Source organism: Rhinoderma darwinii, chromosome 1 (genome assembly GCF_050947455.1).
Source record: "Rhinoderma darwinii isolate aRhiDar2 chromosome 1, aRhiDar2.hap1, whole genome shotgun sequence".
Lineage (NCBI taxonomy): Eukaryota > Metazoa > Chordata > Amphibia > Anura > Rhinodermatidae > Rhinoderma > Rhinoderma darwinii.
The window spans coordinates 131,158,010-131,183,282 of NC_134687.1; the positions used below are offsets into that span (position 1 = coordinate 131,158,010).

General features: G+C 43.3%; 1 protein-coding gene across 2 annotated transcripts in view; it reads left to right on the plus strand.

Moving 5' to 3' along the window:
• Positions 1–15,554: 15,554 nt before the first annotated feature.
• SLC10A7 (solute carrier family 10 member 7) overlaps positions 15,555–25,273 on the plus strand; it is a 209,357-nt gene continuing 199,638 nt past the window's right edge. The window contains exon 1 of one of the 2 annotated variants that reach the window (XM_075860378.1): positions 15,555–16,273. In XM_075860378.1, the coding sequence (XP_075716493.1) occupies positions 16,174–16,273 (100 nt within the window). In that variant the 5' untranslated portion in view covers positions 15,555–16,173. The remainder of the gene's footprint in view (positions 16,274–25,273) is intronic. The other variant, XM_075860377.1, reaches the window with a different exon arrangement.

The window sequence follows — 25,273 nt, forward strand, 5'->3', positions numbered from 1 at the left end:
TTGAGGGGTGAAGTTTTTAAAATGGGGTGACTTTTTGGGGGTTTCTAATATATAAGGCCCTAAAAGCCGCTTCACAACTGAACAGGCCCCTGTAAAAATAGCCTTTTGAAATTTTCTTGAAAATGTGAGAAATTGCTGCTAAAGTTCTAAGCCTTGTGACATCATAGAAAAACAAAAGGACGTTCAAAAAACGATGCCAATCTAAAGTAGACATATGGGGATGTTAATTAGCAACAATTTTGAGTGGTATAACTGCCTGTCTTACAAGCAGATACATTTACAAAAATGCTAATTTTTCACAAAATTTTGGTGTTTTTCACTGGTAAATATTGAATTTATCGACCACATTTTTCCACTATCATAAAGTCCAATGTGTCACGAGAAAACAATCTCAGAATCGCTTTGATAGGTAAAAGCATTCCGGAGTTATTACCACATAAAGTGAAATATGTCAGATTTGAAAAAATGGGTCTGGTCCTGAAGGCCAAAATGAGCTTGGTCCTAAAGGGGTTAAAGGCTGAAATCGCACACCCACATTTCGTGGTAGTTATTGATGCAGATTTTTGAGCCAAACACAGGAGAGGATAAAAAAAAGAGAGAAGACATATCTGTATTTTGCTAAAAATCTGCATCCAAAATTGCATGTTATTCAAGCCCCCCCAAAAAAATTACTTGATATACTGAAGGGGAGATTATCTGAGAACATCTGGTAAGATCGACTTCTATATAGAGAAAATGAAAGCTGCACAATTTGAATTTGCAAAAATAAATAGGATTTTCATAATGGATTTCATTTGCCAGCTAATTAAGAAGGGGCTGCCAGGGCCTCAGTCCTCAACATTACTAAACCCTACTCACCTCCCTTTGACAGTCAGTGTGGCTTATTTCTGATTGACACAACATTCTTTCTTAAGCGACACAATGGCGCCCTATTTTTGTTAGGGCATCTAAAGTTGTAAGGGTAAAACTAATTTTTATTTAACGATTCAATAACTTAAGATGTTTTTCCATTTTTTTATAGTAATGGCTCATTCACACATCAGACAACAGTTCCATCCACCTTTATTACACACACACACACACACACACACACACACACACACACACACACACACACACACACACACACACAGCTGGATGATCTTCACACTGAGTTTTTGTCACGTGTTTTTCAGCGTGTACTCCACGCCAAAATATCTTTGAGTTTTTCGCTCACAAGCTGCCTCCTATTGACTCCAATGAGAAGTCCGCATGGTGGGAACAAAACTGAAATAAACGGTCATTTCTTAATGTAGAATCTGCACAGAAAAGTTGTCAGATTCCACACGTGGATCAGCAGCGAAATTCACATCAAGAAATAAAGATTTTTGATACAGAATTAACTTAAAATCGGAGTCTGAATTTTCTGCTTCCAATTCTATCGTCTGAACACAGCCTAATGCTGGGGCTAAACAGAAACACTGCAGGGGGTGACATTGCAGGCCTATTAAAGTAATTAGATTAGATGCCCTAAGGAAAAGTTTGGGTGGCTACATATCTGTCAGGCTGGATGGCTTTATCAATACTTTTGATAAAATACGGCACAGATGAATCCCATAAATTACTATGGGATCAGTTCGACCATCAGATTTCCTCCAACTTTTATTTAACCCCTTACCGTGCTGTAGCTGAACCAACACTATCAACAGCGGGTGTCAGCTGTCAATTGTAACCCCTTAGATGAAGAGGTCACCCCAATTTCTCCCCGCCGATGATTTTCTATGGCAACCGGGCACCTAACAATGACACCCAGGTCTGCCATCTTACTACACATAGTAGGCCCTATGCATTTAGGCAGAATACAATGCAATACATATGTATCGCAGTGTATTAGATGAGTGATCAACCGATCGCATAGTTTATTCCCTTAGTGGGACTAAAAAGAAATGTTAATAAAAATGTTTCAAAGTAGGGCCCTCGCGGAGACCTGTGTGACAGCTGTGGCCGGAGATGCTTCTCCAGACTGTGGAGAGGTGGCCGATCGGTCTCATGCCTGTCATCATCATTAGCTGCAACCACTGTATGGGTGACACATTCTGTGTATGGAGAGAATGGGCAGCCACTGCTCTGTCACTTTGTATAGGGGGTATAAGACAGAGGTGGTACCGTGCATATCGGCAGGAGTGTCTGTACTACAGTTGCTGCCGCTAATGATGATAGGCAGGAGACTGATCGGCCACAGGTCCACACAGTGCACACTCCACACTTCGGAGAAGTTTCTCCGGCCATAGCTGTCACACAAGTCTCCACCATGCCTCGAATTCAACACTTTCAGGACCCACTATGCTTGCGGTCAGTGAGTAGCTGACAGTTCTAATACACTGCACTATGCATGTAGTGCAGTGTATTAGAATTGCGATCAGGGCCTCCTGCCCTGAAGTCCCCTAGTGGGACAAAGTAATAAAGTAAAAAAAAGTAAAAAAAAGTTGTGTAAAAATAAGAAAATAAAAGTTTTAAAAATAATAAAAGTAAAAATCTTAGTTTTTCCCTTATCAGTCCTTTATTATTAATAAAAATAAACAAATATACTATACATAATTGGTATCTCCGCGGCGTAACGGCCTGAACTACAAAATTATTTAGTTATTTATCCCGCGGTGCGGTGAATGCCATAGAAGAAAATAATAATAAACCATACCAGAATCACAATTGTTTGGTCACTTCACCTCCCAAAGAATGGAATAAAAAGAGATCAAAAAGTCGCATGTACCTAAAAATGGTACTGATCGGAACTACAGTTCGTTACGCAAAAAATAAGTCCTCGCACGTCTTTCTTGATGGAAAAATAAAAAAGTTCTGGCTCTTAGAATAAGGTAACATAAAAAGTAAATGATTTTTTACAAAAAGTATTTTATTGTGCAAACGCCATAAGACATAAAAAAAACTATAAACATATGGTATCGCCGTAATCGTGTCGTTACGCAGAATAAAGTGAATTTGTCATTTATAGCGCACTGTGAACGCTGTAAAAAAAATAGAATAAAAAACAATAGTAGAATTGCTGTTTTTTAGTCACCACGCCTCTTAAAAATAGAATAAAAACTGATCAAAAACTCGCATGCACCCCATGAAAACTACAATGAATTCCTCAAGGGGTCTAGTTTCCAAAATAGGGTCACTTTTGGGGGGTTTCCACTGTTTTGGCACCACAAGACCTCTTCAAACCGGACATGGTGCCTAATAAAAAGGATGCCACAAAATCCACTAGGTGCTCCTTTGCTTCGGAGGCCTGGGCTTTAGTCCATTACCGCACTAGGGCCACGTGTGGGATATTTCTCAAAACTGCAGAATCTGGGCAATAAGTATTGAGTTGCGTTTCTCGGGTAAAACCTTTTGTTTTACAGAAAAAATGGAATAAAAAGGATTTTCTGACAAAAAAAAATAAATGTAAATTTCACCTCTACTTTGCTCTAAATTCTTGTGAAACACCTAAAGGGTTAATAAACTTTCTATATGCTGTTGTGAATACTTTGGGGGGTCTAGTTTCTAAAATGGGGTGTTTGATAGGGGTTTCTAATATATAGGCTCCTCAAAGCAACTTCAGAACTGAACTGGAACCTAAAAAAATAAATAAAATGAGGCAATACTTCATTTCTTACATTATACTGATAATGAGCAGTGCCCACCCCGAGATGACCCCAGTTTTGTCCGTTTGCATAAACGGAGACCCCTATTACACCATTTCAGTGCCCGGTTTGCCCAAGCATACACCCCCGAGAATTGTATTTCTATTGCTGAGTCCTTGGTACATTTTAAAGGGAGGCTTCAATTCCGCCAGTACCTGCCGATATGGAGTGAAGATGTATAAGCTGTGCGAGAGTGCATCAGGGTATACCTACAGATTTAGGATATATGAAGGGAAGGACACCAGTATTCAGCCCCCAGAAAGCCCCCGGCCCCCCTTACTGGGAGTTAATGCAAAAATTGTGTGGGATTTGGTGCCCCCACTGCTGGACCAGGGTTACCACCTCTACCAGGATAATTTGTATACCAGCGTCCCATTCTTCAAGTGCTCACTTCCAGAAGTACTGCGGCATGCGGCACTGCTAGAAGAAATCGGAGTGGCCTCCCTAAAACACTGTTTGGGCAAACACTCAGAAGGGGTGAGAGCAGGGCACATTCGCAGCAACATATTGTGTGTCAAGTACAAGGACAAGAGAGATGTCCTTGTATTGACAACAATACATGGCCACACCAGTACCCATGTACCTGTACGAGGTACCAGTACAGAGACCCCAAAACCAGACTGCATCCTGGACTACAATAGGTACACGGAGGGGTGGACTTGTCAGATCAAGTTCTGAAGCCCTACAGCGCCATGCGGTGTGGTATAAGAAGCTGGCCGTGCACATCATACAGATGGCATTGTACAATGCGTACATGCTATGTCGATGTGCAGGCCAGAGGGGAACTTTCCTGGAATTTCAAGAGGTGATTATCAAGAACCTAATCTTTAGAGACCAGGAAGTGGGGGGGGGGGGGGACCCAGTACTTCTGGAAGCGAGGCCACACGCATCGTACCAGGGCAACCCTTTCCAGGAGAATTTCCCCAAACTGGCAAGAAGGGAAAAAGTCAAATGAGGTGCAAAGTCTGCTATAAGAGGGGGATAAGGGGGGGGGGCACCCAGCACTTCTGGAAGCGAGGCCACACGCATCGTACCAGGGAAACACTTTTCTGGAAAAGTTAACCAAACTGGCAAGAAGGGAAAAAGTCAAACAAGGCGCAAAGTCTGCTATAAGAGGGGGATAAGGAAGGACACAATATATCAATGTGACACGTGTCCCGAAAAACCAGGGCTCTGTATGAAAGAGTGTTTTAAAATTTATCATACATACCTTGATTTTTAATTTACCCCAGTTTTACTTAGGCCTCATTTACACGAGCGTGTGCGTTTTGCGCGCGCAAAAAAACGCTGCGTTTTGCGTGCGCAAAAGGCAATTGACAGCTCCGTGTGTCATCCGTGTATGATGCGCGGCTGCGTGATTTTCGCGCAGCCGCCATCATAGAGATGAGGCTAGTCGACGCCCGTCACTGTCCAAGGTGCTGAAAGAGCTAACTGATCGGCAGTAACTCTTTCAGCACCCTCGACAGTGAATGCCGATCACAATATACACCAACCTGTGAATAAAAAAAGACGTTCACACTTACCATGAACTGCCTGCTTCCTCCAGTCCGGTCTCCCGGCCGTTGCCTTGGTGACGCGTCCCTCTCTTGTCATCCGGCCCCACCTCCCAGGATGACGCGGCAGGCCATGAGACCGCTGCAGCCTGTGATTGGCTGCAGCCTGTGCTTGGCCTGTGATTGGCTGCAGCTGTCACTTGGCCTGAATTGTCATCCCGGGAGGTCGGACTGGAGGAAGGAGCCGGGACTTATCGGTAAGTCCGAACTTCTGTTTTTTTTTACACGTATATGTATATTGTGATCGAAAGTCACTGTCCATGGTGCTGAAACAGTTTAAGTCTTTGAGCACCGTGGGCAGTGACTGTCTCCTGACGTCGCGTACCCGAACATTTTTTGCCGGGTTCGGTTAAAACGAGTTCGGCCGAACCCGGTGAAGTTCGGTGCGCTCATCTCTAATTTGACACTCCGTTTGGATGTTTGTAACCAGAAAAGCACGTGGTGCTTTTCTGTTTACATTCATCCTTTTGACAGCTCTTGCGTGATTTTCGCGCATGCAACGCAGGACCGTCAGTGTGGCATGCGTTGTTTTCACGCACCCATTAAAGTCAATGGGTGCGTGTTGCGTGAAAAACGCAAGAATATAGAACATGTCGTGAGTTTTACGCAACGCACTCACGCAGCGCAAAATTCACGCATCGTCTAAACAGCCCCATAGACTATTATAGGTGCGTACGACACGCGTGAAAAGCACGCGCATCGCACGCACGTATAATACGCTCGTGTAAATGAGGCCTTACCCTGATGCACTCCGCACAGCTTATCCCCCTCATCTTTCCCTTCTGAGCCCTGCTGTGTGCCCAGGCAGCTGTTAACAGCTACATTGAGGGTATTGCTATACCTGGGAGAACCCACATTACAGTTTATGGGGCGTATGTCTCCGGTCAAAATGCTCACTACACCTCTAGATGAATGCCTTAAAGGGTGTAGTTTTTAAAAAGTGGTCACTTCTCAGGGGTTTCAACTGTACTGATACCTCAGGGGCTTCTGCATACATGACTTCGCACCAGAAAATCCCCAGTAGGCCAAATGGTGGTCCTTTCCTTCTGAGCCCTCCCATGGGCCCAAACGGCAGTTTATCACCACAAATGGGATATTGCCGCACTCAGGACAAATTGGGCAACAAAATGGGGGTATTTTAGTCCTTGTGAAAATAGGAAATTTTGAGCCAAAACTACATCTTATTGGAACAAAATTGAATTTTTTTTAATTCACAGCCCAATTCAAAAAAATTCGGTGAAAAAACTGTGGGGTCTAAATGGTCACAACACCCATAAATGAATTCCTTGAGGGGTGTAGTTTCCAAAATGGGGTCATTTCTGGTGGGTTTCCATTGCTTTGATACCTCTGGGGTTCTGCAAATGCGACATGGCATCCGAAAACCAATCCAGCAAAATCTGCACTCCAAAGAACACAGCGCTCCTTCCCTTCTGAGGCCTCTCATGGGCCCAAACGGCAGTTTATCACCACAAATGGGGTATTGCTGTACTCAGGAGAAATTGGGCAACAAAATGGGGTATTTTGTTCCCTGTGAAAATAAGAAATTTTGATGAAAAATTTTATTTTATTGGAAAAAATTAAATTTTTTTAATTTCACAGCCCAACTCAAATACGTGCTGTGTAAAAACTGTGGGTTCAAAATGGTAACAATAACCATAAATGAATTCCTTGAGGGGTGTAGTTTCCAAAATGGGGGATTCCTACTGTTTTGGCACCTCAACACCTCTTCAAACCTGGCATGCGGCCTAAAATATATTCTAATAAAAAAAGAGGCCCCAAAATGCACTAGGTGCTTCTTTGCTTCTGGGGCTTGTATTTTAGTCAACGAGCACACTAGAGCCACATGTGGGACATTTCAAAAACTGCAGAATCTGGACAATACATATTTAGTAGTATTTCTCTGGTAAAACCTTCTGTGTTACAGAAAAAAATAGAATAAAATTGAAATTCAGCAAGAAAAATGAAAATTGAAAATTTCACCTCCACTTTGCTTTAATTCCTGTGAAATGCATAAAGGGTTAAAAAAAACTTTGAGGGGTCTAGTTTTTAAAATGGGGTGTTTTATTGGGGTTTCTAACACATAGGCCCCTCAAAGCCACTTCAGAACTGAACAGGTACCTTAAAAAAAGGCTTTTTACATTTTCTTAAAAATAATAGAAATTGCTGTTTCTGTTCTAAGCCTTGTAACGTCCAAGAAAAATAAAAGAATGTTCAAAAAACTATGCCAATCTAAAGTAGACATATGGGAAATGTGAACTAGTAACTATTTTGGGGGGTATAACCATCTGTTTTACAAGTAGATGCATTAAAATTCAGAAAAATTCAATTTTTTCTCTAAATTTTGCAATTGTTCACAAATAAAAACTGAATATATCGACCAAATTTTACTACTAACATAAAGCCCAATGTCTCACGAGAAAACAATCTCAGAATCGCTTGGATAGGTTTAAAGAGGCTCTGTCACCACATTATAAGTGGCCTATATTGTACATGATCTGATCGGCGCTGTAATGTAGATTACAGCAGTGTTTTTTATTTCGAAAAACGATAATTTGAGTTATGACCTATTTTAGCTTTATGCTAATTAGTTTCTTAATGAACAACTGGGCGTGTTTTACTTTTTGGCCAAGTGGGCGTTGTACAGAGGGGTGTATGACGTTCACCAATCAGTGTCATACACTTCTCCCCATTCATTTACACAGCACATTGCAATATAGCTATATCGCTATGTGCAGCCACATAAACACACTATAACGTTACTGCAGTGTCCTGACAATGAATATACATTACCTCCAGCCAGGACGTGATGTGTATTCAGAATTCTGACACTACAGCACAGCAAGCGTAATCTCGCGAGATTACGCTGTAAACTGTCATTTCAAACGAGATTATGACTGCTGTGCTGTAGTGTCGGGATTGTGTTAGCGAAGTGTCAGGATTCTGAATACACATCACGTCCTGGCTTGAGGTAATGTATATTCATTGTCAGGACACTGCAGTAACGTTATAGTGTGTTTATGTGGCAGCACATAGCGATATAGCTACAGTATATCACTATGTGCTGTGTAAATGAATGGGGAGAAGTGTATGACGCTGATTGGTCAGCGTCATACACTCCTCTGTACAACACCCACTTGGCCATATAGTAAAACACGCCCAGTTGTCCATTAAGAAACTCATTAGCATAAAGCTAATATAGGTCATAACTCCATCAAAAATGATCGTTTTTCTAAATAAAAAACACTGCTGTAATCTACATTACAGCGCTGATCACATTATGTACAAAGATAGGGCATGTATAATGTGGTGACAGAGCCTCTTTAAGCATTTCGAAGTTATTACCACATAAAGTGAAATATGTCAGATTTGAAAAATGGGCTCTGAGCCTCAAAGAGGCTCTGTCCCCACATTATAAGTGCCGTATCTCCTACATAAGGAGATGGGCGCTATAATGTAGGTGACAGCAGTGCTTTTTATTTAAAAAAACCTATCTATTTTTATCACTTTATTAGCGTTTTTAGATTTATGCTAATGAGTGGCTTAATGCCCAAGTGGGCGTATTTTCCACTTTAGACCAAGTGGGCGTTGTACAGAGGAGTGTATGACGCTGACCAATCAGCGTCATGCACTCCTCTCCATTCATTTAGACAGCGCATAGGGATCCTGCTAGATCCTTATGTGCTGTCTTATATTTACACATTAACAATACTGAAGTGTTTAGACAGTGAATAGACATTCCACGGGATGTCTATTCACAATCTCTGCACTGTATAAGGTCTTGTTTTTTGCGGGACAAGTTGTGTTTTTTAATAGCTCCATTTTGGGGTACATAGATTTTATTGATTAACTTTTATAAACTTTTTTTTGGGGGGAATAGAAAAAAACTGCATATTCGCCACACTTTTTTGCTTCCTAAATTTACGCCGTTTACCGTGTGGTATAAATAACACAATAACTTTATTCAGCGGGTTGTTGCGATTGCAACGATACCAAATTTGTATAGATTTTGTATGTTTTACTACTTTTACACAGTAAAAACGCATTTTTCAAAATTATTTGTTTTTGCGTCTCCATATTTGAAGAGCCATACCTTTTTTATTTTTTCGCCGATGCAGTTGTATGAGGGCTTTTTTTTTGCGGGACGACTTGTAGTTTTTTATCGGTACCATTTTGGAGTAGATGCGACTTTTTGATCACTTTTTATCAAATTTTTTTTTAGGCTGGATTAAAACAAAACAGCAATTTTTGCATAGTTTTTTTATTTTATCTTTTACGCCGTTCATCCTGCGGGTTAACTTATGTAATAACTTTATAGTCGGGGTCGCTACAGATGCGGCGATACCAAATATGTGTAACTTTTTAACTTTATTTAGTTTTTTAATAATAAAGCAGTTTGTAAGGGGAAAGAGCGGGTTTTTAATTTTATTTTTTTTCACTTTTTATTAAACTTTTTTTTTAGTTTTTTTACTAGTCCCTCTAGGGGACTTCAATATGCGATCATACGATCCAATTTATAATACACTTCAATACTTCTGTATTGCAGTGTATTATGCCGGTCCGTGTAAAACGTACAGGCATCTGTTAGGTCATGCCACAGGCATGACCTAGCAGGCACACACTACAGGCTGACCTGGGGGCCTTTATTAGGCCCCCTGGCTGCCATAGAAGACAGACACTTGGCGATCTTATCGCCGAGTGTCGGCGGGAGAGAGAGGGAGCTCCCTCCCCCTCTCCAAAACAACTCAGATGCGGCGTTCGCTATTGAGCGCTGAATCTGAGGGGTTAAACGGGTGAGATCGATACTTATATCGATCTCACACGTTCGAGCAGAGATGCCCCCAGCCCTCAGCTACCTCTGGCAGCTGAGAACAAGGGGATTTAACGGCTCCCTGCTCTGTTTATTTATTCCGATGCAGCGCCGTAAAAAGGCTATTGCATCTGAATAAAGCCTGTTAGTGACCGACGTAGAAACACTATGGGGCGCTCACTAACGGCTTAAGCAAATCTCAAGAACACACTGTGAAAAAAAACAAAAAACGCAGAATAGTCGTTCTGTGGTGCGACTTCTGAATCCGCAGCATGTCAATTTATGCTGCGTATTCTGTGCGGAGATGCTGCGTGTTTGGCCCATAGAGTTCAATTGAAATCATAAATTCTGCACCAAAATACACAAGTTAAGTTTTATAAAGTGTTCAAGTAGTGGAAATGCAGTAACTACTGCTGGAAAGCCACAGGTGCACATAAAGTTTGCTATAATCAATGCTTGATACTAAATATGCAGGAAAAACACACGATTTGCTGCAGATTTCTGTGTCAGATTTACCAGCGTTTATTTGAGATTCTGCTTCAGTTAATTTACAGCGTCTCCTGCCTGTGGGAACATACCCTTCGGCTACATGCACACATTGTGTAATTTAGTGCAGAAAATCCACTTCAAAACCGCAGGTAAAATCTGCACATAAGGCCTTAATCACACAAACGTATTTTACGTTCGTGATACGCGCGTGAAAATCACGTGCGTGGCACTGACCTATGTTAGGCAATGGGGACGTTCAGACTGTCCGTGATGTTCACGCAGTGTGTGTCCGCTGCGTAAAACTCACGACCTGCCCTATACCGTTTTTCGCGCATCACGCACCCATTGAGGTCAATGGGTGCGTGAAAATCGTGCACGGCACACGGAAGCACTTCCACGTGATTCGCGCTACAATTGTAAAATAAATGAATGAAAACATAAAAGCACTTCCTGCTTTTATGTTTCTAAACATAAAAACAGTGTCATAACGATGCCATATGCGCGAAAATCACGCAGGCACGCACCAAATACTGATGCCACACGGAACTGCTACGCGCGCAAAACGCAGCATTTTTTGTGGGCGCAATACGCACACGCTCGTGTGAATAAGGCCTAATGGTGTGTTTTTTTTAATGTGTTTTTAGATGCGGTTTTTACATTTTGAAGCGGAAATACGTGCGTATTTTTGCTAGAGATTTTGTTGCATTTTTTTTTTATAAACTTGTCAGATACAATTTGCAGGCAGAAACTCAAGATAAATTGACATGCTGCGGATTTTAAAATACGTGAATTTACATGCAGAAAAATTCTGCAACCTGTAGATGAGATTACTTGAAATCTAATTTTTTCCAATAAGATGTATTTTTAGCTAAAAAAAAAATCAATTAACACAAGGAATAAAATTAAAAAAATCCCCCTAACATTTGTAAAGCAAAGTACGGAAATACCCCATATGTGTTCCTAAAATCCTGTTTGGGCACAAGACTGAGCTCAGAAGGGAAGGAGCACCATTTGGCTTTTGAGCACAGATTTTGCTGGAATATTTTATAAGCGCCATGTTGTGTTTGCAAAGCTCCTGAGGTACCAGTACAGTGGAAATCCCCAAGAAGTGACCCCATTTTGGAAACTACACCCTGAAGGAATTTATCTAGAATTGTAATGAGCATTTTGACTCCACAGGAAATTTCCAGAATTTGATGCAAAGAATGAAAAAGTATACATTTTTCACAATTGTGCCATTTCAGTGCCCAATATGTTGTGCTCTCACCATAAATTGTTATGAAGGTTCTCCCGAGTCGGCAATGCCCCCACATGTGGCCATTATCTGTTGCCTGGGCACATGGCAGGGCTCAGAAGGGAAGGAGCACCATTTGGCTTTTTTACTACACCCCTCAAGGAATTTATCTAGGGGTGTAGTGAGCATTTTGACCCTACAGAAGTTTTCCAGAATTTGATCCAATGAAAAAGTACAAATTTTTCCACAATTACGCAGGTTCTCCCAACTACGGCAATACCCCACATGTGGCCATTATCTGCTGCCTGGGCACATGGCAGGGCTCAGAAGGGAATACAGCAATACTCGTCCCAGGGGTTTACAAAATAAAAGTGGCAAAAAAGTAAAAGAAAAAAAAACCCTGTAGCAAGGGTTTTGAACAGTGATCAGCAACTTATTCAGTTACTAATCAACAGCAGCAACAAAAATCACAGCACAGTGAAAGTAATCACTGGGGGGATGGTCAGGGGGTAAGGGGTGGTGGATGGGGGTAGAGGTAGAGAGATATAGTACTGTATATATGCAACAGCTCTTGACACAACAGATCTGCTCCCTCTCAACAACTGCAATGAGGGATACAGAGCGGGAGCATAATGAAAATGGCCACCAGTGTAATATGATTGGTCTGTCACGACCAGTGGCGGATTAAATAGACCATAGGCCCTGGGCTGTTACCCAAAGTTGGGCCCCCCTTCTCCACCGCCGCCCTCTAACTTTGTTAACACTTCCTTTTTGTCCAGACATTAACAAATGGGTGTTACGACTCCCCTTGTCAAAAGGCTGTGTCCCTACATACTGACAGTCTCCAACCATCACTGACAGTATCGCACTGTGTAGGGACACATCCTCCTGACAAGGGGAATAGTAACACTTATTTGTCTATCAGTCCTGGACTGCACAAAGACTTTTTGTGAAATACAAGGATTTCCTATAATAAACTTGTCAGGAGAGATGACAGATTCTCTATAAATCTAGTGACTCACAGGTGACGACGTTGTTTTTTTCTTCTTTTCTACTCCATCCGGTCCAGAATTCATGACGACTTCTCCCGGCCATGACCCATATCTGCACAATTTGGCACACAGATGTCTTTAGCTCCTCACTTTTCCAACATTTCCCCACCTATAAACAAAGATAAAATTATCATGGTGACACATACTGTGCCCCTAAATATAATAGCACTAAACACTGCGCCCCTGAATAAAATAGTACCAGACGCTGTGCCCCTAAATATTATAGCACCATAGACTGCGCCCCTGGATATAATTGTGTCAAACGCTGTAAAGTAAAGCACCACATACACACAGCCCCTGTAGATAGTGCCACACACAGCCCCCTGAACATAGCACCACACACAGCCCCTGTAGATAGCATCACACACACATCCCCCAGTAAATTGTGCCACCCCCCTATAAATAGCCCCCAACTGTAGAGAGCGCCACACATCCCCCTGTAGATAGCGCCAACCCCCCTGTGGATAGCGCCACCCCCCCCTGTGGATAGCGCCACACACATCCCCCTGAACATAGCATTACACACAGCCCTACCTATAGATAGCGCCACACACAACCCCCTGTAGATAGCTCCACACCCCCCTGCAGATAGCGCCACACCCCCTGCAGATAGCACCACACGCAGCCCCTGTAGATAGCGTCACACGCAGCCCCATGTAGATAGCGCCACAGACCCCCTGTAGAGAGCACCAGACACAGCCCCCTGTAGTTAGCGCTACACACAGACCCCTGTAAATAGCGTCACACAGCCCTGCCCCTCTAGTATATAGTGCCACAAAGCCCCCCCTTGTATATAGTGCTATATAGCAATCCCCCCTTAGATATAGTGATACACAGCGCTTCCCCTTCTATATAGTGCTATACAGCAATCCCCCCTTGTATATAGTGCCACATAGCACCCCCCCCCCTTGTATATAGTGATACACTAAGCACCTCCCCCCTTGGACATGCAGCTCTTGTAATTGCTCAGTATTACGTCCCCCATAGCTGCCCCCACAGTAGATTGCCAACCATAGCTGCCCCATACAGTATAATGCCCCCCATACAATATAATGGCCAACATAGCTGCCCCATACTGTATAATGCTCTCCATGGCTGCCCCATACTGTATAATGCCCCCTATAGCTGCCTCATACAGTATAATGCTCTTCATAGCTGCCCCATACAGTATAATGCCCACATAGCTGCCACAGTATAATGCCCTCCATAGCTGCCCCATACTGCTCTCCATAGCTGCCCCGTACAGTATAATGCCCCTATAGCTGCCCCATACAGTATAATGCCCTCCATAGCCGCCCCATACAGTATAATGCCCCCATAGCTGCCACACAGTATAATTCCCCCATAGCTGCCCCATACTGTATAATGTCCTCTATAGCCGCCCCATACAGTATAATACCCCCATAGCTGCTACACAGTATAATGTCTTCCATAGCTGCCCCATACAGTATAATGTTCCCCTTAGCTGCCCCATACAGTATAATGCCCTCCATAGCCACCCCATACAGTATAATGCCCCCATAGCTGCCACACAGTACAATGCCCCCCATAGCTGCCCCATACAGTATAATGCCCCCATAGCTGTCCCATACTGTATAATGCCCTCTATAGCCGCCCCATACAGTATAATGCCCCCATAGCTGTCCCATACTGTATAATGCCCATACAGTATAATACCCCCATAGCTGCTACACAGTATAATGTCCTCCATAGCTGCCCCATACAGTATAATGTTCCCCTTAGCTGTCCTATACAGTATAATGCCACCATTTGTACATACCTAATAAAAAAATAATACCATAATTACTTACCTATTCCCACGACGGGTGGAGGATGCGTCTCCTCCTCTGCACTGTCCCGTGAGTGACTCGGTGCAGACAGGCGCGATGACGTCACTACATCACGCCTGCCTGCGCCGACCCGCTCATGGCAGAGTGAATGCTGGAGCGAGGCTCCAGCATTCAACCCAACTGAATCTGCATCCTGCGGACGCAGGTTCAGTTAGAAGCGGGACCGTTTTTTTAAAATTATGTGCGGTTCAGGTGGCCATGGCCGCCCATATGATGATCCGCCATTGGTCACGACAGACAGACAGACCAATCATAGCAATCACCGACGAGGGACCAGTCTGATTGGTCCCTCGGTGATGTATAGTGATTGGTTGCTGTCTATGAAAGCAGCCAATCAGTTGTCTCCACTTCCCCCAAGGCCCAATTCTCCACCTCCAACATGGAGACGGTCAGTCTGTAATGATTGACCTATCGCGATGATCGCCGCTGAGGGACCGCTGCGATGGGTCCCTCAGCGGTGAGCAGTGATAGTCTGCTGTCCAGTGATTGTCTGTGATCACTGCTCTAAACCGAGACACAGGTGCCTGTTTGCATTAACAGGACAATGCCTGTGACGGACTATTACGTCACATAGCGGGAAGACACATTAGACATTGATCCACTAAAAACCAACAGAAGTGACTAAACCGAGTCCCTGGGGCTGGTGAAACATGATCGGCCAATCAAGTCATACACGTGTAGATGCGGCTCACATTTTCAGCAGATAGAAGTCTACCATTGGAAATGTGTTCACTTTTTTTTAAACGATGGTCGAAAATCGGACATGTCAGCCGACATTTATCTTATGTGTATGGCCAGATTTAGTCGTTCCTTCCTTTTGGATCCATTCCTGGCTTTGGCCCAAAAAAAACTGCAGCGAAAACTGCATGTGAGAATCTAGCCAAACACCATAGTACGGTTGTAGCCGTTTCATCGTTGTGGAGTCTGATATATTCAACATCTGAGGCAGGAGCTCCGCTGTACGTGCGGTTATTGCCCGTTTTCTGGGGTCGCCGGGACATTGTACAGTGAGATACAGCGGAGAGTGATAGAGCCCAGCACCGCGAGGAAAGAGCAGCAGTCCGCGCTCCCCCTCACCTCCGATACCGCTGCCCGCCGGACTGTACGGAAGGCCCTGAGGTCTGCATAATATCTGCCATTGTCAGCACAGCACAATCCCGAGTATTAGTGGCTGACATGACAATAGAAAAGTCCGTCCTATTGTCCCTGCGATAACCCGGTCGTGGAACATTCCATTGTAGGAACTTCACCTCACAACAGCCTTTTACGTGTACAACCCAATAACTGCAGCCAAGTATGCGCGACTATTCGAAGGTGCGTGGTAATGATGGCGGCGCGCTGGGAGACTTCCTTAGCACTGGATACTAATGCCTTGCCCTGTTGAAATGAATTAATTGCTTGTGCCAAACCTCCCAGTGTGGAGTTTACCTTAGAGACCGGACGTGCTGCATGTATGTAGCAGCCGGGGACCAGAGAGACGTGTCACAAAGCCCCGTGAAGTCTACGTTCTATTCCACAGGACAATGGGCCTACTGGAGAGACTGAGGAAAGAGTGGTTTATTCTGGGGATCATACTGGTGATAACCGCGGCTAAACTGGAGCCGTCCATAGGAGAAAAAGGGGGTAAGTGTGTACGTCCTGTCCCCTGCTGCATTCTGTAGCTACAGCCTTATCTATAGCGACGTGGGGTTATTTCTATCATTATAGAGGGGTGGGTGACGACTACGACTCCCATCATTCTGCTCACTATACTGTATGCGCCAGGCAGCCTGTATAGGACACTCGCAGTCATAGTGGGCTTTCTACCCGGGTCCTCTGCGGCTGCCGGGCTATTAGTGACACGTTGCACAGCAGAGCATTGACACTTCCGTGTCCTGGACTTGATCTCCAATAGGAAATGCTTTACCAGCTGCAGCCTGTGACAACCTGAGTGCTCAGTCATGGCAGCCAGCCAACTAAAGAGCCGTGCCAACGATCGCCCAGTCACTGGCACCGAGTCTATACCTTACACTAGCCACCGATGATGTGATGTTTAGTATTAATGATCTGATAATCCACAATCAGTATTGTCATGTACTCCGTCACAGTGACTTCTCGTTGCTGCCATCTGAATATACCAGATGATTTCTGAATGGAAGAAAGAAGGAAATCTAGAAAGAACTGTACATCAGGGATCAGGCAGTGGCATTGGCTGGCAGCAGCAGTGATGGCATCCAGAGGTGAAGTGGGTGCTGCCCGGCACCTGCTGTACATGCTGCTGCCTACTCTAATAAATGGAAATCTGGTGTCTGTGTGTAATACTGTAGTTGAGCAAAGTTAATTATTTTGTGTAGTTGGCAACAAGCAGTTTTACTGCAGATTGGTGCTTCGTTCTTATTGGCTGCGCGCTTATGCGGGTACAACGGCTGATTATCTGCAAAACTGCACGGCCCAAAAAAATTTGCGGTAAAACGACATGCAGGCACTTCTTGTGGACTCATTCTAAGGGTATGTTCACATGGAGTTTTTTGACGCGGAAACCGTGCCGCAAAACTCGTCAAAAACGGTCCGAAAATGCCTCCCATTGATTTCAACACCGTAAGACCCATTAAATTCAATGGGCAGATGTTTGGAGCCGTTTTTTCGGGCGTAATTACACCTGTATTACATCCGTAAATAGGGCGTGTGAACATACCCTCATGGTGCTCCTTGGGAATAAGCTTTCTTAGGCTACGTTCACACGAGCGTGAAAAAAAAAATGGCCGCTGTCAACTGTCAGTTTTTCATGGCCGTTTTGCATCAGTGTGTCTCTAAATTTTCATCCATTTCCAGTCCATCTGTCCGTTTTTAAAGGTCATTTGACATCCGTTTTTCATGGCAATTTAAAAAAAAAAAAAAAAAGGATTTCATTTGTCAGGTTTTTTTTTGTCCTAACCCTCTGTAAACACCACAGTGCCCATGTAGATAGTGCCGCAATGTCCCTGTACATAGTACCACAGTGCCCACATAGTACCACAGTGCCCACTGTAGAAAGTGACAGTGCCCACATATAAAGTGATATAGTGCACCAGTGCCCATTGTAGTGTACCACATTGCCCACATAGTATCACAGTGCCCACATATAAAGTGACATAGTGCCCATTGTAGATAGTGCCACATAGTATCCCAGTGCCCATGTAGGTAGCACCCCCCCTTGTAGATACAACCCCCCTCCCCTGTAAATAGCGCCACTGTAGCTCTGGCCAGGGATTCCTCATAGATTGAGCCCCTGACGTCTCTGTCCATATGTTGACAGTGACGTCAGGAGAGCGGAATCCCCTGCCAGAGTGGAGCTGGGATTCCGCTCCAGGAGTAACCCATTGACGTCACTGTCCATATATGGATAGTGACGCTGGGGGCTTCTACAGGAGTGGAATCCCATGCCAGAGCGGGGTCTGGCCGCTGGGGATTCCACTCCTACAGGAAGCTGCAGTGGCGCTATCTATGGGGGGGGGTTTCCTATCTTCAGGCAGAGGGGTGCTATCTACACGGAGCGGTGCTATCTACAAGACTGAAGTTCCATTGTTGAAAGCCTTGACTTCACTGTCCTTATATGCACAGTAATGTCCATATAAGCGTATCTTACGTCCGTGTGACCACCATTAAAACAACGGCCGTCACACGGATGCATGTATTTTAATGGGGCCATTCACATGGCCGTTGTTTCAACATATGTATGTGTGCAACAATGGACAGAGCGTTGGCATCCTCACAGATCGTCACAGATTTAAGTAGCCACAGGGCTGAAGAGGACAAAAAGCTTAAAGAGTAAGGCACATACCTATGTTCATAATACTGCACAGGGGAGACGCCAAACCAGACTCCTGTTTTGGCTGATGCATTCATCCGGGGGGGCCCTGGGTCACTATATGGGGGCCCTCTGTCATTATCTGCGGGGGCACTGTGTCACTACGGGGACATTGCGGCACTATCTACATGGGCACTGTGGTGTTTTCAGGGGATTTGGACAAAATAAACCGACAAAGGGAATCCATTTGGAGACACTGATACAAAATGGACAAGAGATTCTGACAATAGATCAGTTATTAATGGCCATTTTCTTTCACTGTCGTGTGACTGACAATGAGGTTATTAATTGTCTGAGGAATGTTATGCCACATTGACTGCACTTGGGCACGCAAATCATCAAGATTGACTCCTGACCGCTCCCTTTCCAATTGCAGACCAATGACATCCTAGATGTGCTCGATGTGAAAGACCAGTTCAGAGACGCTGCAGGCCATGGTAGCACGAGCAACATGTGGCCTGGCCTTGTCCTGTTAAAAAACGGCATCTGGGACACTTTGGAGAAATGGCCGTACCACTGGTTCCATGACCAAATCAATGTAAGGTCGGGCTGTTAGTGCACCTGAAATAAAGACTAGAGGTGTCCGGCTACTGTACACTATGCCACCAATCCCGGGAGTAGGACCAGTGCGACGTTCCCTTGAGAAGGCCTCTTCTTGGCGTTGCCCACGTGGTCTCCGGACCAATCTCTGGCTATCATTGTGTCCGAGACAAAAGCGGCTCTCCTCTCTGAACAGGATAGACCTCCATTGCCGTCTTGCTGTGCACCATGATAGCCTTTGAGAGCGGTGGCGTGTGGTTAATGTAACACCTGTAGCTGGACGTCTGGCTCGTAGCCTAATGTCGTTCAAATGCCTATTGATGGTTTGTGTCGACACTGGTTGCCTCCCTAGGCTTGGGATGTGACGTCCAATTTCACTTGCTGTATAGAATGGATCACTACGTGCCATACTTACAATCAGATGATCAGTCTGTGCAGAGGTTCACCTCCACGCACCTCTTGCTGTAATTCCCGTTCATTGTTCTCTCAACCTCGCAATGTTGAACAGCGCTGAAATTCGGCCTAGGCACATAGCCATCTGTCGGAGTGATAAACCAAGGTCTGAGTTCAAGGATTCTGTCCCTCTCTGTTTGCAACATTGGTCACAAACAGGAGGCAAAGTTAATTAAAAAAAATTAAAAACCCACTTTTTCCTTTTACAAAATGCTTTACTATTAAAAAAAAAAAGCAAAAAAAGTTACACATTTGGTATCGCTGCGTCCATAACAACCCCGACTATAAAGCGATTACATTATTTAACCCGCACGGTGAACGCTGTAAAAAATAAAATAAAAAAACATGGAAAAATTGCTGTTTTCTGTGAATCCGGACTTAAAAAAAAAGTGATCAAAAAGTCGCATCTACTCCAAAATGGTACCAATAAAAACTACAAGTTGTCCCGCAAAAAATAAGCCCTCATACAGCTGCATCGGCGGAACAATAAAAAAGTTACGGCTCTTCAAATATGGAGACACAAAAACAAATAATTTTGAAAAAAAAGCGTTTTTACTGTGCAAAAGTAGTAAAACATACAAAAACTATACAAATTTGGTATCGTTGCAATCGTAACAACCCGCTGAATAAAGTTATTGTGTTATTTATAGCACACGGTAAACGGCGTAGATGTGGATGCAAAAAAGAGTGGCGAAATTTCAGTTTTTTTTCTATTCCCCCCCCAAAAAAAGTTAATAAACGTTCATGAATAAATTATATGTACCCCAAAATGGTGCTATTAAAAAATACAACTTGCCCCGCAAAAAAACAAGAACTTATACAGCTATGTCGACGCAAAACTAAAAAAGTTATAGCTCTTTGACTGTGACGATGGAAGAATTATAAGAATTGCTTGGTCATTAGGTACCCAGAAAGCAAACAGGGGGAAGGGGTTAATAAAAATGGGTATCAATCATAACTTCTGATACACATTCATCTAAATCCATATTAAAGACATGAATATTTTTTTTATAATACCGTTTTTGTTTCCTCTTGTGTATCGGTGTGATTGGTGCAACTTTGTAATTTACTTTTTATGAAAAATAATTTTTACTTTTAGAGATACAGCTGCTTTGTATCCTGTATACAGAGCAGCTGTATCTAACACTGAAACTGTCCACCAGCTATTGATCACATCTAAGTTATGACCTTAGATGTGATCGGTAACGGCTCGACCCCCAAGGCCTTGTTCACACGGCACTCAAAAAAACGGACTGCCGAACGCTAGCGTTTTTGTAAAGTGCTTTTTAAAATACAGGTGTTTTTGACGCGTTTTGTGCCCCTTTTTTTGGCGCGTAATTAGGACTCCCATTGACTATGGGAATTGGGCGCGTTTTCGGCGCCAAAGAATTGACCTGACACTTCTTCTCTCACACGTGTAAAAAAAAACGAAAAAAAAAACAACGCTTTCCCATGGATATTAATGGAAACTTAAAGCATGCGTTTTTCGGCGCGTCGAGTACACACATGTGAACAAGGCCTAAAAAGTAATTAGAATGTTGCACCAAACACACAATACACATTTTTAGTAAAAAAAGAAAAAATAGTGTACATAGCCTTTAAGAGGAAACAGTGATAACTAAAACAGTGTTGTAAACAATGATGCATTTCTTTTATATGGATTTAGATGAATGCTATTGAAGTTATGATTGACTTGTCACATTAAGCACAAGCTCTTCTACTCCCTGTAGTCAATTATATATGACTGGAACATGGAGCAATATAATGACTATGTGCACTTCGTGTAAAGCTGACATAATAATGGTTACTGTGTAAAGGAATAGGCAGTTCACTGACTGAATCCAGCTGACGATACTGTCCAATATATGGGATCATTCAACAGTAGCCAATATGCTGGGATTTGTAGTTCTGCTGTAATTTATGTGAATCTAATAGTAGCTTCCCTTTGCTAGGTTGCTAATAAACATAACTAAAACATTTCTAACTAGAAATACCTCTAATGGAATAATGGTTTATTCACCACCGGTGTGGATTACCTCCTGGCTACAGATGCAATTGGAGTTGCAAAGCAGAACGTGCTTTGTTCTAAATACAAAGTAGGAACACATTTATGTCCGAGGTCTTGTATCTTAATAAACCTGAATGGTTCCTATTTTAAATAGATAAAGGCTCCACATTACTAAGACCGTTGGATGGAATCAGTGCTTGTTTTTTTCTAGAATAGGACAGTGTTTCAAGCCAAGTACCCCCTAGTAAAAAGAAGTTCCTTCTTGGTGCCCCCAAGGAAGCGATCAGTTATGTCAGGCTCTGCTTTGGATCTTGGTCGCAGAATCCGTCAGAAGGTATGCAGCGCTATTCTTTCCATCAAAACGACCGATAAGGCGAAGGAACCCTGACAGACCCCATAAGTCAATGATCGTGTCATTGGTGTGTGTTGTGTGATAGATCCAGCACTGGGTCATTATTTGTACCCAAAAGACAGAAATGAAAAGCGCAGTGCAGAAATGTTTTCCTTATGACCCGCCTACTTATATAGGACATGCCCCCAAGCTGCTTAGTTCTAGCGATTGGTGGGGGTCTCAGTGCTCGGACCCCCACCAATCCAAACTTCTGACATGTCACTATGATATGTCAGAAGTTTGTCAAACGTTTAGCTACACTTTAAAGTGTCGTATAGGGTTTCTTTTATAAGTTGTTGTATTGAATAGCATAATCGACTGCTGTTTTTAATACAGTTGGGGTTGTCACGATACCAGAATTTGGACTTCGATACCGATACTTCTTGTAGTATTGCGATACTCTATACCAAAACCATACTTTGCCAACAATAATAATAAAAAAAGTTCTTCCGTTTTCTGATGTGAGGCGCGTGGTGTGATGAATTTTGAACCTCCATGTGCCTCACATTAATAGTAATTAACCCCATCATGTTCCTCAGTCATAATGAACAACATTGGGTTAATGTGTGAGGTACATAATTGGGTTAATTACTATTAATGTGAGGCACATGGAGGTTCATAATGTCTCATGTATTGAGACTTATTTTAATGTTTATTGTAAAAAATGTGTCTTTTAATTTAACATTACTTTATTTTTTTTAACTTTTTTTATTTTTAAAATGTAATGTACTGGTATTTATCTATATACTGATATTACACAGGCAGTTGTTAGGACATACCTAAATATGCACTAACATGAAATATGGTCACACAGCCCTGTGGTCCTTCAATGGACCCTGGGCTGTCTGCCCATATATGGTATGTCACTCGATCGCGTCACAAGGATTGCCTGTGACGAGATTAAAAGGGTATCCCCATCTAATTTTCCCCTTGAATGCTGCAGTCCGCTTTGAATAGCGGCGGAGATGTGAGATTTTTCTGATTTCCGCCGTTAAACCGAGCCTGCGGCTGTGTAATACAGCCATTGCTCCGCTCCTGACAACAAGTGTATGCGTGCGGTCAGCATGAGTTGATGTGGCCGGCACTGCACTAATGAGCAGCGGCGCAGGCACTGAAGACAACATGGGGGTGTTTTGTAGTGCGTGTTTTAGTGCAGCGCTGGTCGCATCACATCACACTGACTGCCGCACACACTTGCTGTCAGGACTCCGGAGCGGGGCAATGGCTGTATTATACATGTATCACACAGCCGCAGCCCCGCTCTGACTACAATCATGTGTTACTATACTAAGCTGTGCGGCCGCACAGTTTAGTATCGAAATACATGAATTAACGATATTGAACCGTTTGAGGGTGCACGGCATCGAAACCGTATCCTATGTCTAACAAATGTATGCCAAAATGCTATTTTTTTGGCATGTGTTTTGCCCATTAAACTCTATGGGCTTGTAGTTGTAAAAGTTAGAAGAGCCTTAGTATGTCTGCAACCATAGCAACAGGGACTGTAGGCAGTGAGTGACTTAATTTTATTTCCATGCACCTATTGAGATCAGGTGGCGTTTACTCCTTATAGAGCATAAGCGTTGAATAACAGGTCCTTGTTTTGAGAGCCTAATAGACAGACATTAAATGATCACTAACTTTTCAACAAACTTTGCATAAATCAATAGTACAAGTGAATAAAAAAACCTTTCCCTACTTAGCAGGCTCCTCCCCCTCCCTCCCTACTCCTTCCTACTGTTTGCTCACTCTGAATATACTACTAAATCGGTCTCCTCAAGATAGGACGGACTATCGGCTCACTGAGGAATCAAGAACAGCTGCCCATAGAAGTCTATAGAGAGGGATGTGATAGACACATAGACACTGCTGATGCTTCTAGTAAGTGTTGTATCACACCCTAGTGCTGGATTCACATCTATACTGCTGTGTAATCTTATTCTGCTGCCTCTCTATATGTGATAGAGATAGGAGAGCAAGATTCTTCTCTTCGCTGTGTATAGAAGACATGATAGCAGTTAGGCTACACCCACTAGCCCAACGAAAACTGAGAATTAGAGAGCCTGCAGAGGGTAAAATGGCTAAACAATGCAAGTCATGTGATGGCTAGAAATATGTTACATGTACACACAAATAACAGCTTATTCTAAAGTCACCTGAAAGCTTAGGTACTCTTTTAGGCTTAGTTCACACTTGCGTTGCTGTGTTCTGTTGTTCTGCTTCGTCGGAGCAGCAGAACAAGGGAATAATGGAACGATGCAATGTTGAACAATGGACACCGCCGGCATCTGACGGAAACCATTGACTTTAATAGGCGGCTTTCCTCCATCTTTCCGTCTGAGTGTCCATGATTTTACCGGAGACCATAGCGCAGCACTATTGTCTCAGGTAATCTCCGCTGGATCTGCGACGGAGGCCCTAACGGAGCCTTCAACGCAAATGTGAACAAGGCCTAAGTAACCATCTATTTCTAATCACTGTATTTATTTTTATTTTTAAAGATTTTTTTTTTTATAGACTGAGAAACTTATATTGGAGTGTAACAATCTTCTTGCTATTTGTTTGGCAACTCCGCTTGTTTTATGAACTGCTTGTTTTATGATCTGGCACATGTCCTGAACTGTAATGTGCCTTAACCAATTGTCGCATGTTACTTATCATTATTTATTGATATAACGGAATCATGTTTTGCTGTGCAGTACATTGTAAAACATTTACCGTTAATAGATTAACCCCTTCCCCCACCTTGTCGTAACTGCACGTCGAGGTGTGCAGTAACTTCGTACACCTCGACGTGCAGTTACGTCTGTGCTTTGACAGTTATCCGCCTAGTGCCGCTACACCGCAGCGGTGGTTCTGTGCAGGGTGTCTGCCCTGCATTCCCCGTTGCCGATCAGCGGCCCAACGCCGCTGATTTCGGCAGTTAACCCCTTCAATGCGGCGTTCGATTGTTATTGCCGAATTTAAGGTGTTTAGCGCAGATCGGCAGCCCCCACGTGAATTCATGGGGGCTGGCGATGGTACCCATGGCAACCGGACGCCAGACAATGGCGCCATGTACAGAAGCCTATGAGGACCAGCCAGAGGCTGGTCTTCGTAGACTTCCTGTCAGAGTGACTGTCACGTCGCAATGACAGTTAGAATACATTACACTACGTAGGTAGTGTAATGTGTTCCAGCAGCGATCAGAGCTGCAAGTCTAAGTGTCCCCTAGTGGGACAAGTAAAAAAAAGAATAAAAGTGTAAAAATAAAAGTTATAAGTGATATAAACAAGAACTGCTTTTTTTCCTATAATAAGTCTTTTATTATAGGAAAAAAATGAACACGTAAAAAAAGTACACATATTTGGTATCACCGCGTTCCTAACGACCCCAACTATAAAACTATAATATTATTTTTCCCGC